Raw genomic sequence first — 18,639 nt, forward strand, 5'->3', positions numbered from 1 at the left:
TCCGTCTAGCCTCACCCATCCTCATCCACCATCCCTACCGTCTCTCTGTCTCCCTCTGTTCATCCTACCTACATCCCTCTGTTTCCAATTGAGAGAGAGAGAGAGAGAGAGAGAGAGAGAGAGAGAGAGAGAGAGAGAGAGAGAGAGAGAGAGAGAGAAAGAGAGAGAGAGAGAAAGAGAGTAAGAGAGAGAGAGCGAGTAAGAGAGAGAGCAAGAGAGCGAGAGAGAGAGAGCAAGATAGCGAGCGAGAGCAGGAGATAGAGCAAAAGAGAGAGAGAGAGAGCAGAGCGCGAGAGAAAGAGCAAGATAGCAAGATAGCAAGAGAGCGAGCAAGATAGCAAGACACCCCCATGACTCACGACTAAACTTGATGAGCGACTCTGGCCCAATAATTACAAGCATTAACTCCCTTTATGTCCTCCCGTGAATAAAGGATATGATTATTTTCCCCCGGGCCCTGTGTTTTTTAATATCAAATAACAGCCCTAATGAACACGAGATGCCTTCCTCGGCTGACCGCAGCGCCGGAAATACCACCCTCGTTTGAGAAAAGCAAAAAATAGGCCGCTATTTGAAAGATCGAGACAGGGTAGTTGGCTGTTAGTTGAAATGAAAAGCAAATTGAGCTTGACAATTTCAGTCTTAAATAAAAAAAACTGAAAAAAAAAGATAATAATTGGTTTGACCTCAAAATATGTGATTAATAACTTTGTATTAGATATCATAACGAGGATACGTTGGGAACTAATTTTTTTTTACGTGGTTATCTTGAGGTTATCTTGAGATTATCTTGAGGTTATCTTGAGGTTATCTTGAGATTATCTTGAGGTTATCTTGAGATTATCTTGAGGTTATCTTGAGATTATCTTGAGATTATCTTGAGGTTATCTTGAGATTATCTTGAGGTTATCTTGAGGTTATCTTGAGGTTATCTTGAGATTATCTTGAGGTGATTTCGGGGCTTAGCGTCCCCGCGCGGCCCGGTCCTCGACCAGCCCTCCTTTATTTTTTTGTTACACATCCCCCAGGAAGCAGCCCGTAGCAGCTGTCTAACTCCCAGGTACCTAATTACTGCCAGGTGAACAAGCGCATCAGGGAGAAAGAAACTATGTCCATTTGTTTCCTCCCCCACCGGGGATAGATCCCGCAACCTTAGGACTACGAATCCTGAGCGCTGTCCACTCAGCCGTCAGGCCCCTTGTTATTATCTATAATAACATAATGCCTATGTTATTAATTTATAATGACATTATTACAATATTTATCAATAATAATAGAATACACAAGGACATCACAGTGGCGTGATCCATGAGAAAATCAACAAAGCGGGATCACCATAGCCCGTGCTACTTGGAACATTTTGTTCCAAGTAGCGAATATGGAGGAATTTGGCTTTTAATATACCTGAAGGATAAGTAGGTACTCAGGAATGTCTATTGGGTTCAGTAGGGTCCCGAACTGAATATCTTTTAGCACGTCATGGCCTGTCGGCCGAGCGGACAGCACGCTGGACTTGTGATCCTGTGGTGCTGGGTTCGATCCCAGGCGCCGGCGAGAAACACTGGGCACAGTTTCTTTCATCCTATGCCCCTGTTACCTAGCAGTAAATAGGTACCCGGGTGTTAGTCAGCTGTCACGGGCTGCTTCCTGGGGGTGGAGACCTGGTCGAGGACCGGGCCGCGGGGACACTAAAAGCCCCGAAATCATCTCAAGATAACCTCAAGAAGGGGTTATGGGGTGGCACGACTGGATAAATGTCTACACACTCTAGTTCGATCCCCCGATACAAATGATTTTCGCCATGAAAATAATAATAATACCCCTCGTTATTACTCTTATTACAACTGCAGTCACAACTCAAAATACACAAGTTGTATTATTGACCCTTAATACGACATGTGTGTGTGTATATTATGTGTATTTTTTCCGTCTCTCTCGGCGCGACCGTCATTAAAAAGATCATTAAAATATCCGTGTGATTCTTGTTGGTTTAAGCTGGTGGTGATGATTGTGTTCTATTGGTCAAATATTTGGACGAAGCCGAAGCCGGTGTCAGCGAGTCCGGGTGACGTTTTGGGCTGTTGGTGGACCGCTGGACGAGGGCACCGTTGGACGAGGGGACCTTTGGACGAGGGGACCTTTGGACGAGGGCACCGTTAGACGAGGGCACCGTTGGACGAGGGCACCGTTGGACGAGGGCACCGTTGGACGAGGGCACCGTTGGACGAGGGCACCGTTGGACGAGGGCACCGTTGGACGAGGGCACCGTTGGACGAGGGGACCGTTGGGCGAGGGCACCGTTGGACGAGGGCACCGTTGGACGAGGGGACCGTTGGATGAGGGGACCCGCGGTTCCTCTTGTCCTAATTCATAATTTTTCTCTGCTTCTCTTCTCACACTAACATACTCATTCCTGGTTCTCTGGTGTCTCCCTCTCCCTCTGCTTTCTGCTGTTCTGATATTCCGGAAGTTCCTCCACGCCCTTTTGTGTGTGTGTGTGTGTGTGTGTGTGTGTGTGTGTGTGTGTGTGTGTGTGTGTGTGTGTGTGTGTGTGTGTGTGTGTGTGTGTGTGTGTGTGTATGTGTGTGTGTGTGTGTGTGTGTGTGTGTGTGTGTGTGTGTGTGTGTGTGTGTGTGTATGTGTGTGTATGTGTGTGTGTGTGTGTGTGTGTTAAGCAGGGGTTTGCGTGCGAGTGCGCCTTTACATCTGAGTTTGTGACTTCTCATGTTTGCTTGCGCGTGCCTTGTGTGTTTGTGTCTGAGCGTGTTTACATCTGCAGATATGGGGGGGGGGCGAAGTTGGTGCGTTTGCGTGCGTGTGCCTGTTCCACGAATCCTTCGTGGGTGCGTGTGTTCACATGTGCGTGTGACTGCGTGTGTGCGTTTACAGGTCAGGTGGTAGTGCCTGCTAGCGCCAGATCTCAAACCCCACGAACAAATAACACCTAGGAAGATAGCACATGGTGAGATAACACCTGTTAAGATAACACCCGAGGAGATATAATCATCTTCCACACGGGCAGAAAACAAGATATCGAGCCCCAGTCCACCTCTCCTAATTCTTTAATTACTTCACAGAGTAGTTAGACGCTGTTTAAGTTATCTTAATCCACGCTCGTTAAGACATATTTCTTCTGCAATTAAAACTGTGAAAAGCTATGCAAATCATGGCTATAGATATCGAGTTATTTTCCTGACTGATTATATATATATATCAGATTTTTTTTTGACCCTCGAAGGATTCGAACCTGGGTCAATACCTACCCACCCATCCACCTTGAGTCAACACCGGTTGGGCTTGGACATAATAAAGTATAATTACGTTATCCAAAAACACAATTCAATTTAATATACGTTGATGAAAGGGGATTTCTTAGAACAAAAAAAAAAATATATTTTTCTTGAGTCGACAAAGTTGACTTCCAAGAAAAGGTGAAGACTGCCATGATGGCCGGACATTACCATGGCAAACGTCTCCAGGTATATCGTGATCAGCCTTCGTGATATACCATACTTTATCATATACCTTGAAACTATATCCCCAGGACGCAAGACTGAGAGATATGGTGTTGAAGGGATCGTTAAGTAGTGAGAGAAATACACTAGATAATGGTTAGAGAGGTGGGGGCCCAGGAGCTATCAGTTCGATCCTGCAGGTTATCTTGGGTTATCTTGGGTTATCTTGCAGGTTACCCCTAGTTCCTCCAGCATCATCACTACCATCTCTAGTACCTTCGAAGTGTGTGTGTGTGTGTGTGTGTGTGTGTGTGTGTGTGTGTGTGTGTGTGTGTGTGTGTGTGTGTATTCACCTATTTATGCTTGGGGGGGGGAGGCGGGGGTTGAACTCTGCTCTTTCGACCCGCCTCTCAACTGTCAATCAATCAACCGTTACTAACTACTAACTCATTTTTTTATTTTATTTATTTATTTATTTTTCACTCACACACACACAGAGGAAGCAGCCCGTAACAGCTGTCTAGTTCCCAGGTACCTAATTACTGTTAGGTAACAGGGGCTCAGAGTGAAAGAAACTGCTCATTTTTGTTTTTCGCTGGCGCCGGGAATCGAACCCAGGCCACAGGATTACTTGTCCAGCGTGCTATCCACACAGTCACCGGCACCCCTAATCTATCTCTCTCTCTCTCACCGGCGAGAGAGAGAGAGAGAGAGAGAGAGAGAGAGAGAGAGAGAGAGAGAGAGAGAGAGAGAGAGAGAGAGAGAGAGAGAGAGAGAGAGAGAGAGAGAGAGAGAGAGGAAGAGAGAGACGAAGAGAAAAAGAGTTGTAAGGCAGGGAAAGGGTGAATGGAGGAAGGAAGGGAGGGAGAGGGGTGAGAGAAGGAAAGAGGAATAGGGAAGAGGTGAGAGAGAGAAAGATCTACAAAAAGGAGAAAAGAAATTCCCAAATTATATTTCCACAGATGTAAACTTTGAAACATTTTATTCACCCTCTCTCTCTCTCTCTCTCTGACTCTCCCCAGACTCCCATTCTCTCTCTCTTTTACCCCATCCCCCCTTTAACCCCCCTACCCCATCCCCCCCCCTCCCCCTCCCCCCCCCGTCCCTTCCTTTCCAACAGAACTCAACATTTGATGAATTTTTAATGGCTTTTAAATGCTGTGTTTCATACGACGTTTATGCGTATACTGAGTCCCAACTTGGGCACTACGAGCCTTAACTTTGTCCTCTCCTGGTGACGAGGCGAAGTCGTATATTTATAGGCCTTCGTCTCCCGCCCGTCTCGAAAATTAAGACCACGTTGCGCTGGCGACAGTTACCGCGTCCCGAGGGGAATCGAACCCCGTGTGTGTGCAGGAGAGAGGGAAATGTAACTCAATGTGTCGAGACTAAGAACCAGTTGACGTCTTGCTGTAAAGAGTGTGGCGTTTGGGACAATAAATAGCTGGCGTTATTATTATTTTTGTTTACAAATAAGAGGTAAAGCGTTTCGTTATGTTTCACGATATTTATATATATTTCATGATATTTACACATATTTCACGATATTTACACATATTTCACGATATTTACATATATTTCATGATATTTATATATATTTCACGATATTTATATATATTTCACGATATTTACATATATTTAGCAATATTTACATATATTTCATGATATTTACACATATTTCACGATATTTACACATATTTCACGATATTTACATATATTTCATGATATTTATATATATTTCACGATATTTATATATATTTCACGATATTTACATATATTTAGCAATATTTACATATATTTCATGATATTTACACATATTTCACGATATTTACACATATTTCACGATATTTACATATATTTCATGATATTTATATATATTTCACGATATTTATATATATTTCACGATATTTACATATATTTAGCAATATTTACATATATTTCATGATATTTACACATATTTCACGATATTTACATATATTTCATGATATTTATATATATTTCACGATATTTATATATATTTCACGATATTTATATATATTTAACGATATTTACATATATTTAGCAATATTTACATATATATCATGATATTTACACATATTTCACGATATTTACATATATTTCATGATATTTACATATATTTCATGATATTTATAAATATTTCGCGATATTTACATATATTTCACGATATTTACATATATTTCACGATATTTATATACATTTCACGATATTTACATATATTTCACGATATTTACATATATTATGCGATATTTACATATATTTCGCGATATTTACATATATTTCGCGATATTTACATATATTTCGCGATATTTACATATATTTCACGATATTTACATATATTTCACGATATTTATATATATTTCACGATATTTACATATATTTCACGATATTTACATATATTATGCGATATTTACATATATTTCGCGATATTTACATATATTACACGATATTTATATATATTTCGCGATATTTACATATATTTCGCGATATTTACATATATTTCACGATATTTACATATATTTCACGATATTTATATATATTTCGCGATGTTTACATATATTTCGCAATATTTAAATATATTTCACCTGAATTTACCTGAGGGGCCACTCTTGTGGCCTCGAAGGGGACAGGTATCCCGCGGCTTGTTGAAGGTTCCCGTCGTTATTCCTTTTGAATAGTTTTCACGAGGTGGTTACCCCGGGCTGCGGAGGGTTCAGTGACTACGTAACAAGCACCATGGCAATTGGAGAACACACAAATAATAGTAGTAATTATGTAAACCTCCGCAGCGAATTACGTTAACTCTCATTAACCACCCCCCCCCCCACTAACCACCACCCCACTACACCTCCACTAAGCACCCCATTACACCCCCCACTAACCATCCCATTACACCCCCACTAACCACCCCATTACACCCCCACTAACCACCCCATTACACCCCCACTAACCATCCCATTACACCCCCACTAACCACCCCATTACACCCCCCACTAACCACCCCATTACACCCCCCACTAACAACCCCATTACACCCCCACTAACCACCCCATTACACCCCCACTAACCACCCCATTACACCCCCACTAACCATCCCATTACACCCCCACTAACCACCCCATTACACCCCCCACTAACCACCCCATTACACCCCCCACTAACAACCCCATTACACCCCCACTAACCACCCCATTACACCCCCCACTAACCATCCCATTACACCCCCACTAACCACCCCATTACACCCCCACTAACCACCCCATTACACCCCCACTAACCACCCCATTACATCCTCTACTAACCACCCCATTACACCCCCACTAACCACCCCATTACACCCCCTTACTAATCACCACCACACATACCCCCAAGAATGCCACCATTCCCAATCGCGAATGCCTCAAGTCGTTACAAAAACTCTTAATAAGGGCTAAACTTGCATCCCGGCGCGAGGGCGGCAGTTGTGCTCTGAAATACTGAGAGTTTCTCTAAGTTTTAATTGCAGTTTTCCTTAGCATGGGCGAGGGAGTCTCGAACGCCAGCCAGCCAGGCAGCCAGCCCGTCCACTGCCTTGCCAACTCGTCCATGTACCCGGGTCTCTTGGCTCCTATCTGTCCATTTAACTCTCCATCTATCCGTCAATTTATCTATTCATCTACCTCTCCTTCGACCTACGCATCTTTCTGGTCATCCAATAATCTAGATGCATAGTCATCTGTCTATCAGTCTATCTCTCCATCTATCGATCCATCTATCCATCCAGCAATCTACTGTGTCTTCGTCTCTGTCTCTATGTGTCTCTGTACACGTGTGTCTCAGTGTGTCTATCCCTGTCTCTGTGTCTCTGCATTTGTCTAGATTGTGTGTTGTCGGGAGTGAGAATAGTGGAGTTTATTCGCGATATTTATATATATTTCGCGATATTTACATATATTTCACCTGAGTTTACCTGAGGGGCCACTCTTGTGGCCTGGAAGGGGACAGGTATCCTGCGGCTTAGGCTCAGTGGTGGTAAATACTAACAAAATATATAGTTACCCCTTAACCTGGTGATGTTCCGTTGTTTGAGAAACCTTGGACCCTGTGGAAGAATTTTATTTTATGGGAGTACGGACAAATTATTGATGGCAGATAATTTCGGTTTTATGGTAGTACGGGCAAATTATTGACAGCAAGTAATTTCGGTTTTATGGAAGTACGGGCAAATTATTGACAGCAAGTAATTTCGGTTTTATGGAAGTACGGGCAAATTATTGATGGCAGATAATTTCGGTTTTATGGTAGTACGGACAAATTATTGACAACAGGTAATTTCGGTATTATGGGAGTACGGGCAAATTACTGATGGAAGAAAATTTCGGTTTATGGTACTACGGGAAAATTACTGCCATCAGGTAATTTCTCTTAATTTTCCCGGTATCAGTGAATAGTGTTGCATATTACCAGAAAACAAAATTTGTTTTGAAAATATTTAGCTGTGTAGCTGGCGAACAGTGACAAAAATCCCCGCGCGGGGGGGTCTGAATATGACACTAGAACGCTGTTCCCTTTTAAATTCGCCCGACCGCATCCAACCTATGTTCATCCCATACCCCAGACCCTTCCCTCTGCCAATTTTGCGAGAGTCTAACCCCAACGGTGTGGCCTCCAACTGTGAGCGGACAGATATTCCTTCTTACGGTATAGACATATTGGTACTCTATCACCCTGTAATTCAAGGGACACGTATTGTATCAGCCTGTATTTCAAGGAACACGTATTGTATCAGCCCGTAGTTCAAGGGACACGTATTGTATCACCCTGTAGATCAATATGTGTTCGACGACTCGAGGGGTCAATGCTTGTATGAACTATGACATTTAGGTCAATACTACCATACACAGTATTCCAGAGGTCAATACTACCAAACACAGTATGCCAGAGGTCAATACTACCAAACACAGTATCCCAGAGGTCAAGACTACCAAACACAGTAACCCAGAGGTCAAGACTACCATACACAGTATCCCAGAGGTCAATACTACCATACACAGTAACCCAGAGGTCAATACTACCATACACAGTAACCCAGAGGTCAATACTACCATACACAGTATCCCAGAGGTCAATACTACCATACACAGTATCCCAGAGGTCAATACTACCATACACAGTATCCCAGAGGTCAATACTAACACATTCCCATCAGTGACGTTTGACTTGGCAGATACTCTCAAGGAAAAACCACAGAAGAGCTCAAGAGGTTCCGCAAACTGTGTACGTAGGCTCACAGGAGGCCACAGATCATGTGTGTAGTCTCTCAGGAAGTCACATATCAGGTGTGTAGGTCCATAGGAGGCCCAAGAGACCACATGTGTAGGCTCACAGTTGGCCACAGAGAGAGAGAGAGAGAGAGAGAGAGAGAGAGAGAGAGAGAGAGAGAGAGAGAGAGAGAGAGAGAGAGAGAGAGAGAGAGAGAGAGAGAGAGAGAGAGAGAGAGGAGAGAGAGAGAGAGAGAGAGAGAGGAGAGAGAGAGAGAGACTGGTGTATATATAAGCACACAAGATGCCTCACAGATGGGTCAGATTCACAAAGCAGTTACTCAAGCACTTACGAACCTGTCCATCTTTTCTCAATCTTTGGCGGTTTTGTTTACAATTATTAAACAGTTAATGAGCTCCGAAGCACCAAGAGGCTGTTTATAACAATAACAACAGTTGATTGGCAAGTTTTCATGTTTGTAAACTGTTTAATAAATGTAACCAAAGCCGTCAAAGATTGAGGAAAGATGTACACGTTCGTAAATGCTTGCGTAACTGCTTCGTGAATCTGGTTCATTGCGTGTAGGCTCACAGACAGCTCGACAGGAGTCTCCACTCTGCTACCTCACAGACGAGGCTCCCTAAGCAACACAAACACAGCTCCCAGCAGTGTTGCTGCCCAACCTTACAGGATACAGTGTCTCCGTCGACACTGCCCGCGAAGTTTAAGTTCGAAAAACTCTACGGTTACATCCATCCATATTTCGATACCTCATATCCTGGCCTAAGTCCACCCCTTTCCTCCTAAGGTTCCCCAACGTCAAGAAATTGTCGTACTAAAGTGTCCCCCTTATCTAAACCAAACCAGAGGACCCAAAACAGAAAACGGGGCATTATGTCAATTTCGCGAGCCGCTAATATATTCTAGTACGACAATGGCTTAGAAGTAAATACGTCAATAGTCGATGCTTTATTAGCAGGACGGGCTGTGATCTTCCCGAAATGGATTTAATAGTGAGAACGCAAGATTCAGGAATATACTTAACTGAAGTTCGGTGTAGTGAAATGGACCCGAGGGCTTGGAAAGCTCACTAGACGACTGCATATATGACCCTTTAGCGGTAAGTTTAGTCGTAAAGTAGAACTTGCCTCGCTCCATTAACTCTCCTCTCCCTGGCGCTCACGCAGAACCTCACAAGAACCTCACAAGAACCTCACAAGAGCACACGATCTCCAATTACTCTTCTGGCAGCATCTCTGACGTGGCTTCCCCAAGACTCGACAATCGATCACCGACAACATTCAACTCGAGACGACCTGTCGTTTCTCTGTGGCTCCTTCAGTCACCATGTCACTTGCTGGGGCGTTGAGAGCCTATAGCGACCTGCAGGAGGGTTAGTAAGCCCATCACAACAGCTTAATAGCATGTATATACTTTAGTTTAGTGTTAAACTAAGTTAGTGTAGTCTCTGTATTTGAGTAAACCAACTTGGTGTACTCTGTGTATTTGCACCGAAACGCGAAGTAAACTCTGTTTAGATACACGAAAGTACATGAAGTTTCTCTGTTGACAAAGTTATTCCTTGAAAATATTAATACGACTCGTGAACCCACCACTTCGATCTTGTGTGACAATAGATCCACCACTTCGATCTTGTGCTACAATAGAACCACCACTTCGATCTTGTGCGACAATAGATCCACCACTTCGATCTTGTGCGACAATAGATCCACCACTTCGATCTCGTGCTACAATAGATCCACCACTTCGATCTGGTGCTACAATAGAACCCCCCACTTCGATCTTGTGCGACAATAGAACCCCCACTTCGATCTTGTGCGACAATAGAACCCCCACTTCGATCTTGTGCAACAATAGAACCCCGCCACTTCGATCTTGTGCGACAATAGAACCCCCACTTCGATCTTGTGCGACAAAAGAACCCCCACTTCGATCTTGCGGGGCAATAGAACCACCACTTCGATCTTGCGCGACAATAGAACCACCACTTCGATCTTGCGGGGCAATAGAACCCCCACTTCGATCTTGCGCGACAATAGAACCACCACTTCGATCTTGTGCGACAATACTATCTTACGTCTATTCGGAAGAATAGACGTAAGATCTATTTCGAATCTATTTCGAATCTTTTTGCAATTCTTCTCTCTCGATATTTATTTTGTGCATTCTGGCGCTCCTAAAGAAGAGCTTTCCGTACACATCAAAGAAATGAGAATACGTGCAATAGCTGAGAATACAGTAGGCCTACTGGCCCATCACAGACAGCGGCTGTTTATACCCAATCACGAGGATCTATATATCTAGCCTACGCACGAAACAATCCAACAATCCCACACTTGTGATACTATCCTGGATTATGAGTTGCATAAATCTTACATGAATATGCACCTGTGTAGCGACTTGTACTCCTGTGAGCACGTCTCTTGCGGCACGGGTGCTCTGTGGCGCCCTCGTTGGCTCCTGTAGAACGCTGCTTCACAGGATTTGATTTGATTTGACAACTGTAGGCAGGAGAGATGATGGTCCTGCTCTCTCTCACACCGAGACAGACAAGGACAGGAATATTACACGTACTAAAAAATCAACTATCTTTACATTTGCGTCCTGTTTCTCTCTTCCGTCTTTTGCTCGTTCTCTCTCTCTCTCTCTCATTCTCTCTCTTTCTCTCTCTCTCATTCTCTCTCTCATTCTCTCTCTCATTCTCTCTCATTCTCTCTCTCTCTCATTCTCTCTCTCTCTCTCTCATTCTCTCTCTCATTCTCTCTCTCATTCTCTCTCTCATTCTCTCTCTCTCTCTCTCTCTCTCTCTCTCTCTCTCTCTCTCTCTCTCTCTCTCTCTCTCTCTCTCTCTCTCTCTCTCTCTCTCTCTCTCTCATTCTCTCTCTCATTCTCTCTCTCATTCTCTCTCTCTCTCTCTCTCTCTCTCTCTCTCTCTCTCTCTCTCTCTCTCTCTCTCTCTCTCTCTCTCTCTCTCTCTCTCTCTCTCTCTCTCTCTCTGTCTCTATCTCATTCACTCTCTCTCTCTCCCTTTCTCCCTCCTTCTCTCCCTCTCTCTGTCTCTTTCTCTCTCTCTATCTCTCATTCACACTCTCTCTCCCTCTCTCTCCCCCTCTCTCCCTTTCTTTCTCTCTCTCATTCTCTCTCTCTTCCTCCCTCCCTCTCCCTCCCTCCCTCTCCCTTCCTCCCTCTCCCCCTCTCTCCCTCTCTCCCTCTCTCCCTCATTTTCTCTCTCGCTCTCTCTCTCCCTCTCCCCCTCTCTCCCTCTCTCCCTCTCTCCCTCTCCCCCCCCTCTCTCTCTCTCTCTCTACACAATCTTTCCTCCTCTCCGCTCTTCTCCTCTAGCGACTCCCGCTCTTCTTAGAATAACATTCAAGCCATCTTCCTCTTTGATTTAACCTAACCTCTCATCAGCACTGAGCAGTTGTGCAAGGCATCGTCTGAGTGGCTGTCAGTGCAACACATCGCAACTTGCGTTACCAGGCTCCCCTCCCGAGGACCTGGAGTCAGATTCACGGAGCAGTTACGCAGGTACTTACGAACGTGTACATCTTTCCTCAATCTTTGTTGAGGAATAATACAAAAATTCACTTTATATCTACGTCAAAATACCCAACACAACGTAGATAAAATTAACGTTTCTATTGACGTACGTCGTTGTGCGTTGAAACGTCGAGAATGGCCCACATAGGGGTGTGGGGTATGATGAATGTTTGCTAGGGTATAAACAGTAGACTACGGCTGCCAACGTTAAAAAGGGAACGTTTTCACGAAGCTGAGTATATAAAAAACACGGGAGTATAACGACCCATCCGCTTGGATTAGTCAGTGTAGAGACGATCTCTTTTTTTTTCAGGTCGGCGTTCGATCCCCGAAGTGGCTGGTCGGATGCCGTTTTTTTTTTCCACTCAGTCCTTCTATCCCAGCGCCTATCCTTATCTCATCCCTCATACTATATATAGCCCAACTGGCTTAGCTTTTTCGTCTCATAGCTACCTTACCTTAGTAGGCATCCATCAGTCTCAGGAAACTATGGGGTTGGGCTCTGGTTGTCGGTCTGGAGTGGCCTCTCCAGGGCGCAAAGCCAGGGTAGGTTGATACGGGGGAGAAGCTGTTACCCATGCAGCAGGTCCCCCCCTCTCTCCACGGCGCCTAAAGTCTCCAATAGAAAGGCAAACGCCAATACGATTGGTTCCTTACCTTACAGGTGTATTAAGTCGAGTGTCGTACTATCTGACCGAACCCCGGGGTCGCCCTAGACCGTGCTGTGGTTGGTTTAAGGCTTACCATCAAACTTTCAGGCCAACGTCACTCCACCTCAGACGAACTTTCTCTTCCTGGACTCTGATTACTTGGAAGGTGGACTTTAATTAAGGTTGCTGGCGCTAAAACTTGTGTAAAATCAAGTTAGGCTCTGTGCATACATTTGGACGGTCGCTGTGGCCCCCGTCGGCGTCCCCAGCACTGCTAACTTGGCGACGGAGTAGTGGTCACGTGGTCGCAAGATTTTCAAATAAAATATATTAATGAGTCGTGAAGGACTCATTAAAAAATGAGTCCTTCACTCATTGAGTGAAGTGAATGAGTCGTGAAGGACTCATAAAAAATGAGTCAAAAACTTGTGATCCTGTGGTCCCGAGTTCGATTCCAGGCGCCGGCGAGAAACAATGGGCAGAGTTTCTTTCACCCTATGCCCCTGTTACCTAGCAGTAAAATAGTTACCTGGGTGTTAATCAGCTGTCACGGGCTGCTTCCTGGGGGGGTGGAGGCCTGGTCGAGGACCGGGCCGTGGGGACACTAAAGCCCCGAAATCATCTCAAGATAACCTCAAGATAATCTCAAGATGGTAGATGAAACTACAGTAGCCATAGCAGTAGCAACAGTAGCCATAGTCGCAGCAACAGTAGCCATAGCAGTAGCAACAGTAGCCATAGCAGTAGCAACTGTATCCATAGTAACAACTGTATCCATAGTAGCAACAGTAGCCATAGCAGTAGCAACAGTAGCCATAGCAGTATCAACAGTAGCCATAGCAGTAGCAACAGTAGCCATAGCAGTAGCAACAGTAGCCATTGCAGTAGCAACAGTAGCCATAGCAATAGCAACAATAGCCATAGCAGTAGCAACAGTAACCATAGCAGTAGCAACAGTAGCCATAGCAATAGCAACAATAGCCATAGCAATAAACAAGGTTGAAACAAAAGTCAAATATAGTAACTTCAAGAATTTCTCTTCACACACAAGTCTCTTGTTGGTATTCGGAGCTGCAGCTCTTGTACAAACTTTATCGTGGGGGAGATTTAGGGCGGAAGAGGGGGAATGGAAGGGGAGGGAGAGGAGGGGGAGGTGGAAGAGAGGTCGAGGAGGGAGGAAGAGAGAGGGAGGAGGAAGAGAAGGAGAGGAGGAAGAGAGAGGGAGGAAGAGAGGTCGAAGAGGGGGGGAGAGAGAGGGGAAAGGAGGAAGAGAGGCGTAGGTTAAAGGGAGGGAGAGAGGAGGAAGAAGGAGTACACTGAAGGAGAGGGAAAGGAAAAGAGAAGGGCTCGGAAGGGAAGGACAGTGGAGGGAAGAAGAGAGATGTAAAGGGAGAGGAGAGGATAAATAAAGGGGGAAGGGGTAGAGTAAGGAGGAGAAAAGAGAAGGGGTAAGCAAAGGGAAGGAGAAGAGAAGTACTGTAAAAGGAAAAGGAACATAAACATAAGAGAAAAGGGAAACGCGCAACAGAGAGAATATATAAGATAAAACAGAGAGTGAAGATAAGCTTAAGTGAGGGTTTGGAAAAGAAGGAATAGGAAAAAAGAGTCGATACTTTACAAGGTAGAAAAGGTTCAAATAATAAAGGAGGGTTAGAAGACAATGAACACAAAATCGAAAAGGAACAGGAACAAATAAACTACAGCATCCTTTAGGCATTTCTCACAGACCACAACAACTGCGTGATTCATCTCCCGTCTCCTCAGAAAATAAAAAAAGGAATTAACAACGTTTCGATCTATCCAGTGCTTGTTAATGGTCCAGAATGGACCGAAACGTCGTATCTTTATTTTCAGATGAGTGAGTTGAGGGGATCTTCTTATACTTCCTCAGCAGAGAGACTTGGAGCAAACATCATAGATAAACTCAGGAAAATCTATGTTCAACGCCCCACGAGATCTCCCCTTAGAAGGCATCTCTCCCCCCAGTCACCTCAACGTGTCAGTCACGAGTCTTGAAGACATGTTAAGACCCTGTCCACAGCTCACCAGGGCGAACGAATCTTCTCAGCACCCGCTCTTGGGTTGGGCTTCACAAACCTCTATTTACATGGAGCTCAAATTCGATCCCATCAGGAGATCGTAGTTGAAAGAAGTCACCAGGACTGTCAGATTTACTGGACGAGCTCGCGGATCTGTATTTTTAACGAGAACATTGACGTCAAGCCGGCTGTGGTGGTCGTGGTAGCGGAGGGAAGGCTTTGATGTCAAGCCGGCTGTGGTGGTCGTGGTAGCGGAGGGAAGGCTTTGATGTCAAGCCGGCTGTGGTGTTCGTGGTAGCGGAGGGAAGGCACTGACGTCAGGCCGGCTGTGGAGTTCGTGGTAGCGGAGGGAAGGCATTGACGTCAGGCCGGCTGTGGTGTTCGTGGTAGCGGAGGGAAGGCATTGACGTCAAGCCGGCTGTGGTGTTCGTGATAGCGGAGGGAAGGTATTGACGTCAAGCCGGCTGTGGTGTTCGTGATAGCGGAGGGAAGGCATTGACGTCAAGCCGGCTGTGGTGTTCGTGATAGCGGAGGGAAGGTATTGACGTCAAGCCGGCTGTGGTGTTCGTGATAGCGGAGGGAAGGTATTGACGTCAAGCCGGCTGTGGTGTTCGTGATAGCGGAGGGAAGGCATTGACGTCAAGCCGGCTGTGGAGTTCGTGGTAGCGGAGGGAAGGTATTGACGTCAAGCCGGCTGTGGTGTTCACGATAGCGGAGGGAAGGCATTGACGTCAAGCCGGCTGTGGTGTTCCTGGTAGCGGAGGGAAGGCATTGACGTCAAGCCGGCTGTGGTGTTCCTGGTAGCGGAGGGAAGGCATTGACGTCAAGCCGGCTGTGGTGTTCCTGGTAGCGGAGGGAAGGCATTGACGTCAAGCCGGCTGTGGTGTTCACGATAGCGGAGGGAAGGCATTGACGTCAAGCCGGCTGTGGTGTTCGACGAAAGGCAGACATCACAAGAGGCTCATCAGAATACTCGCGCAAGAGTGACTCCATAGCGAACCCGCAACCGATAAACGCAAAAGTGCCTTCAACTTCTATGCAACCGAACGCCATAGAACCGGAGACTTTACTGGAAATCGAAGCGTCCCCGTCCCCCAGCGCGGCCCGCCAACAGAGCGACTATCAGGGGCCCGTAAACTCTAGCCGGAGCTGCCAGAAATAGTCAACACCGTTACAGGAAAACCTCGAGCGGATGTACCGTAAACCCGGAGGCCCAAATTTATCGCCGGCATTCTCGCTCTCGACGATGTAATAACTTTGATCTAATGATGCTTAGGTTTGCGCGCCGACGCTGCTCTTCCTTCTAATGAGGACCAATATATTTGGCGCGAATTATGCCACCCGACTGCGACGCGATTTCAAAAAATGACATTGACGTTTTAAAGCGGAATTTAGGCGCGTTTTCTGTTTGAAGGTAAACTCGTAATAATTTTATTCTGTGCTGTTACGCTTTGCCTTGAGAGTTGACGGGGCATTATTGGCGGTGTTTTCCTAGATTTGCAGCCTGTTCGTTGCTCGTAATTTAGTTTATACATATTCGAGTTTGTTGTGTGTGTGTATTTTCGTGAGGTTTGGTAGTGTGTGTCTGTGTATGTGTGCGAGGTGTGTATGTTAATGTAGGTTGTATATGGTTTTGAGCTGGCTACGTGTGTGTGTGTGTGTGTGTGTGTGTGTGTGTGTGTGTGTGTGTGTGTGTGTGTGTGTGTGTGTGTGTGTGTGTGTGTGTGTGTGTGTGTGTGTGTGTGTGTGTGTGTGTTTGTGTGTGTGTGTGTGTATTTACTATTTGTGCCTGCAGAACCGAGCTATTAGCTCTTGGACCCCGCCTTTCTAACCAACGTATTTTCCTCTATTAAACGTTTAACCAACGTTTTTCCTCTATTATGTGTGTGTGTGTGTGTGTGTGTGTGTGTGTGTGTGTGTGTGTGTGTGTGTGTGTGTGTGTGTGTGTGTGTGTGTGTGTGTGTGCCTGTTTTAGCTTGCTTCTATTTCTCCTCTTCCTGCTCCCCTCTTTTTCCATGTTCGTCCTTCTACTCCCTCTCTATGTCTCTCTCTTCTCCTTTCTCTCACCTTCGCTAGCTTTCCCGTGTTGCTTTACTCCTCTCCTTCCCTTGAAACATCCTCCATCTCCCTCCTCCTTATCCACCCTTCCAGATTTCCATCCCACTTCCTATCCACTCTCTATCCCCCCTTCCCCCACACCCCTCTTTCGCATCCTTTATCCCCGTGCCCATCCCAGAAGGGTAATCATCATATCAGCATGATAAGGGCGTTGTCAGTCATCTTGGGAATCTCAGCGTCTTATCGCTACACTCGCAGCGTCTTATCAGAGCTGGGAGTCAGGTCGGGAATCAGGGCTGGCTTATCGTTGGGTATTATCATACAGAGAGAACCATCTTACTCCTCTTTACAGCGGCGTAATTGGTCATTAGGGATCGTTTGCCTCCATTCGAATCCACTCAGGAGGTCGTGTCTGCATATATATATAGCAATGAGGAATTTCTGTGCTTTCAATGCTAATATGGAGTATCATATCATTATTTTCTCCTTACCTACCACTCCCCCGTTTGGTTGTGGGTATGTTTCACCCCCTTTTCCCCCTGCCCCCTTTGCTGTCTTGCCTCGTATACCCATACTCTCCTTTCCCCTGGCTTGGTTCCTCTTAAGTTCCAAGCCTTCCCTGCACACCCTTTGGTAATGTTGCATAATGTTTGGGATCTTACGTTTGCATAGTCCTTGCAAGGTGCTATCAATTGGGTCTCTCTCTCTCTCTCTCTCTCTCTCTCTCTCTCTCTCTCTCTCTCTCTCTCTCTCTCTCTCTCTCTCTCTCTCCTTCCCTCTCCCGCCTGTCATGTACAGGTGTGTACACACCTGTCCCTCAGTGGATGGCTTTCTGCCTCACTGTCAAAGAACTGGATCATAACCCAGGCTTGGCCTGCATCACTCATGCCTACAGACCGTTGCTGATCCTAGTGGACCGCTTATGGAAGCCAGGATGGGTCTCCTGGTCTCCTCCAAACCATATGTGTTGCTTCTAACTCCGGTGAAACTCGTATTTCCCCCATTGACAACTTGGCAGCTTGACGGTAAACTCGGGTACAGAATTCAGTGAGAAAAGTACTGTGTTGGGGTCTGACGTTGTTGTATGAAGCTTGAGGAGATGGAGTAGTGTGTCTAGGGTTCGTGGGGTCTGTGGGGTCCGTGGGGTCCGGGGGTCCGTGGGGTCCGTGGGGTCCGTGGGGTCCGTGGGGTCCGTGGGGTCCGGGGGTCCGTGGGGTCCGGGGGTCCGTGGGGTCCGGGGGTCCGTGGGGTCCGGGGGTCCGTGGGGTCCGGGGGTCCGTGGGGTCCGTGTCGTCCGGGGGGGTCCGTGGGGTCCGTCGGTTGAAACTGTCATGGCCCACTACCTATTCAAGACATGTTCAATGGTCTTCAGGGAAATTGTGATTAAATCCAATGAATCGACTAAGGAAATGTTGAGAATGACAGCGTTCCTCAAGCACATATCCTTCCTCCTCATCCATCAAGCACATATCCTTCCTCCTCATCCATCAAGCACATATCCTTCCTCCTCATCTCACAAGCACATATCCTTCCCCTCATCCCACAAGCAAATATCCTTCCTCCTCATCTCACAAGCACATATCCTTCCTCCTCATCTCACAAGCACATATCCTTCCT

At 45.9% G+C, this 18,639-nt stretch overlaps 1 protein-coding gene across 1 annotated transcript; it reads right to left on the reverse strand.

Moving 5' to 3' along the window:
* Positions 1-13,559: 13,559 nt before the first annotated feature.
* LOC138352758 (antifreeze protein Maxi-like) lies at positions 13,560-13,910 on the reverse strand. The gene has a single exon (XM_069305346.1). It carries the CDS (start codon positions 13,908-13,910, stop codon positions 13,560-13,562), a length of 351 nt encoding a protein of 116 aa, XP_069161447.1.
* Between the last annotated feature and the right edge of the window lie 4,729 nt (positions 13,911-18,639).

This window comes from Procambarus clarkii, chromosome 54 (assembly GCF_040958095.1).
Source record: "Procambarus clarkii isolate CNS0578487 chromosome 54, FALCON_Pclarkii_2.0, whole genome shotgun sequence".
In the NCBI taxonomy this organism is placed as follows: Eukaryota; Metazoa; Arthropoda; class Malacostraca; order Decapoda; family Cambaridae; genus Procambarus; species Procambarus clarkii.

Excerpts from the sequence above, each read along its gene's own strand:
- LOC138352758 (XM_069305346.1), bottom strand. The coding sequence starts at position 13,910 with ATGGCTATTGTTGCTATTGCTATGGCTACTGTTGCTACTGCTATGGTT.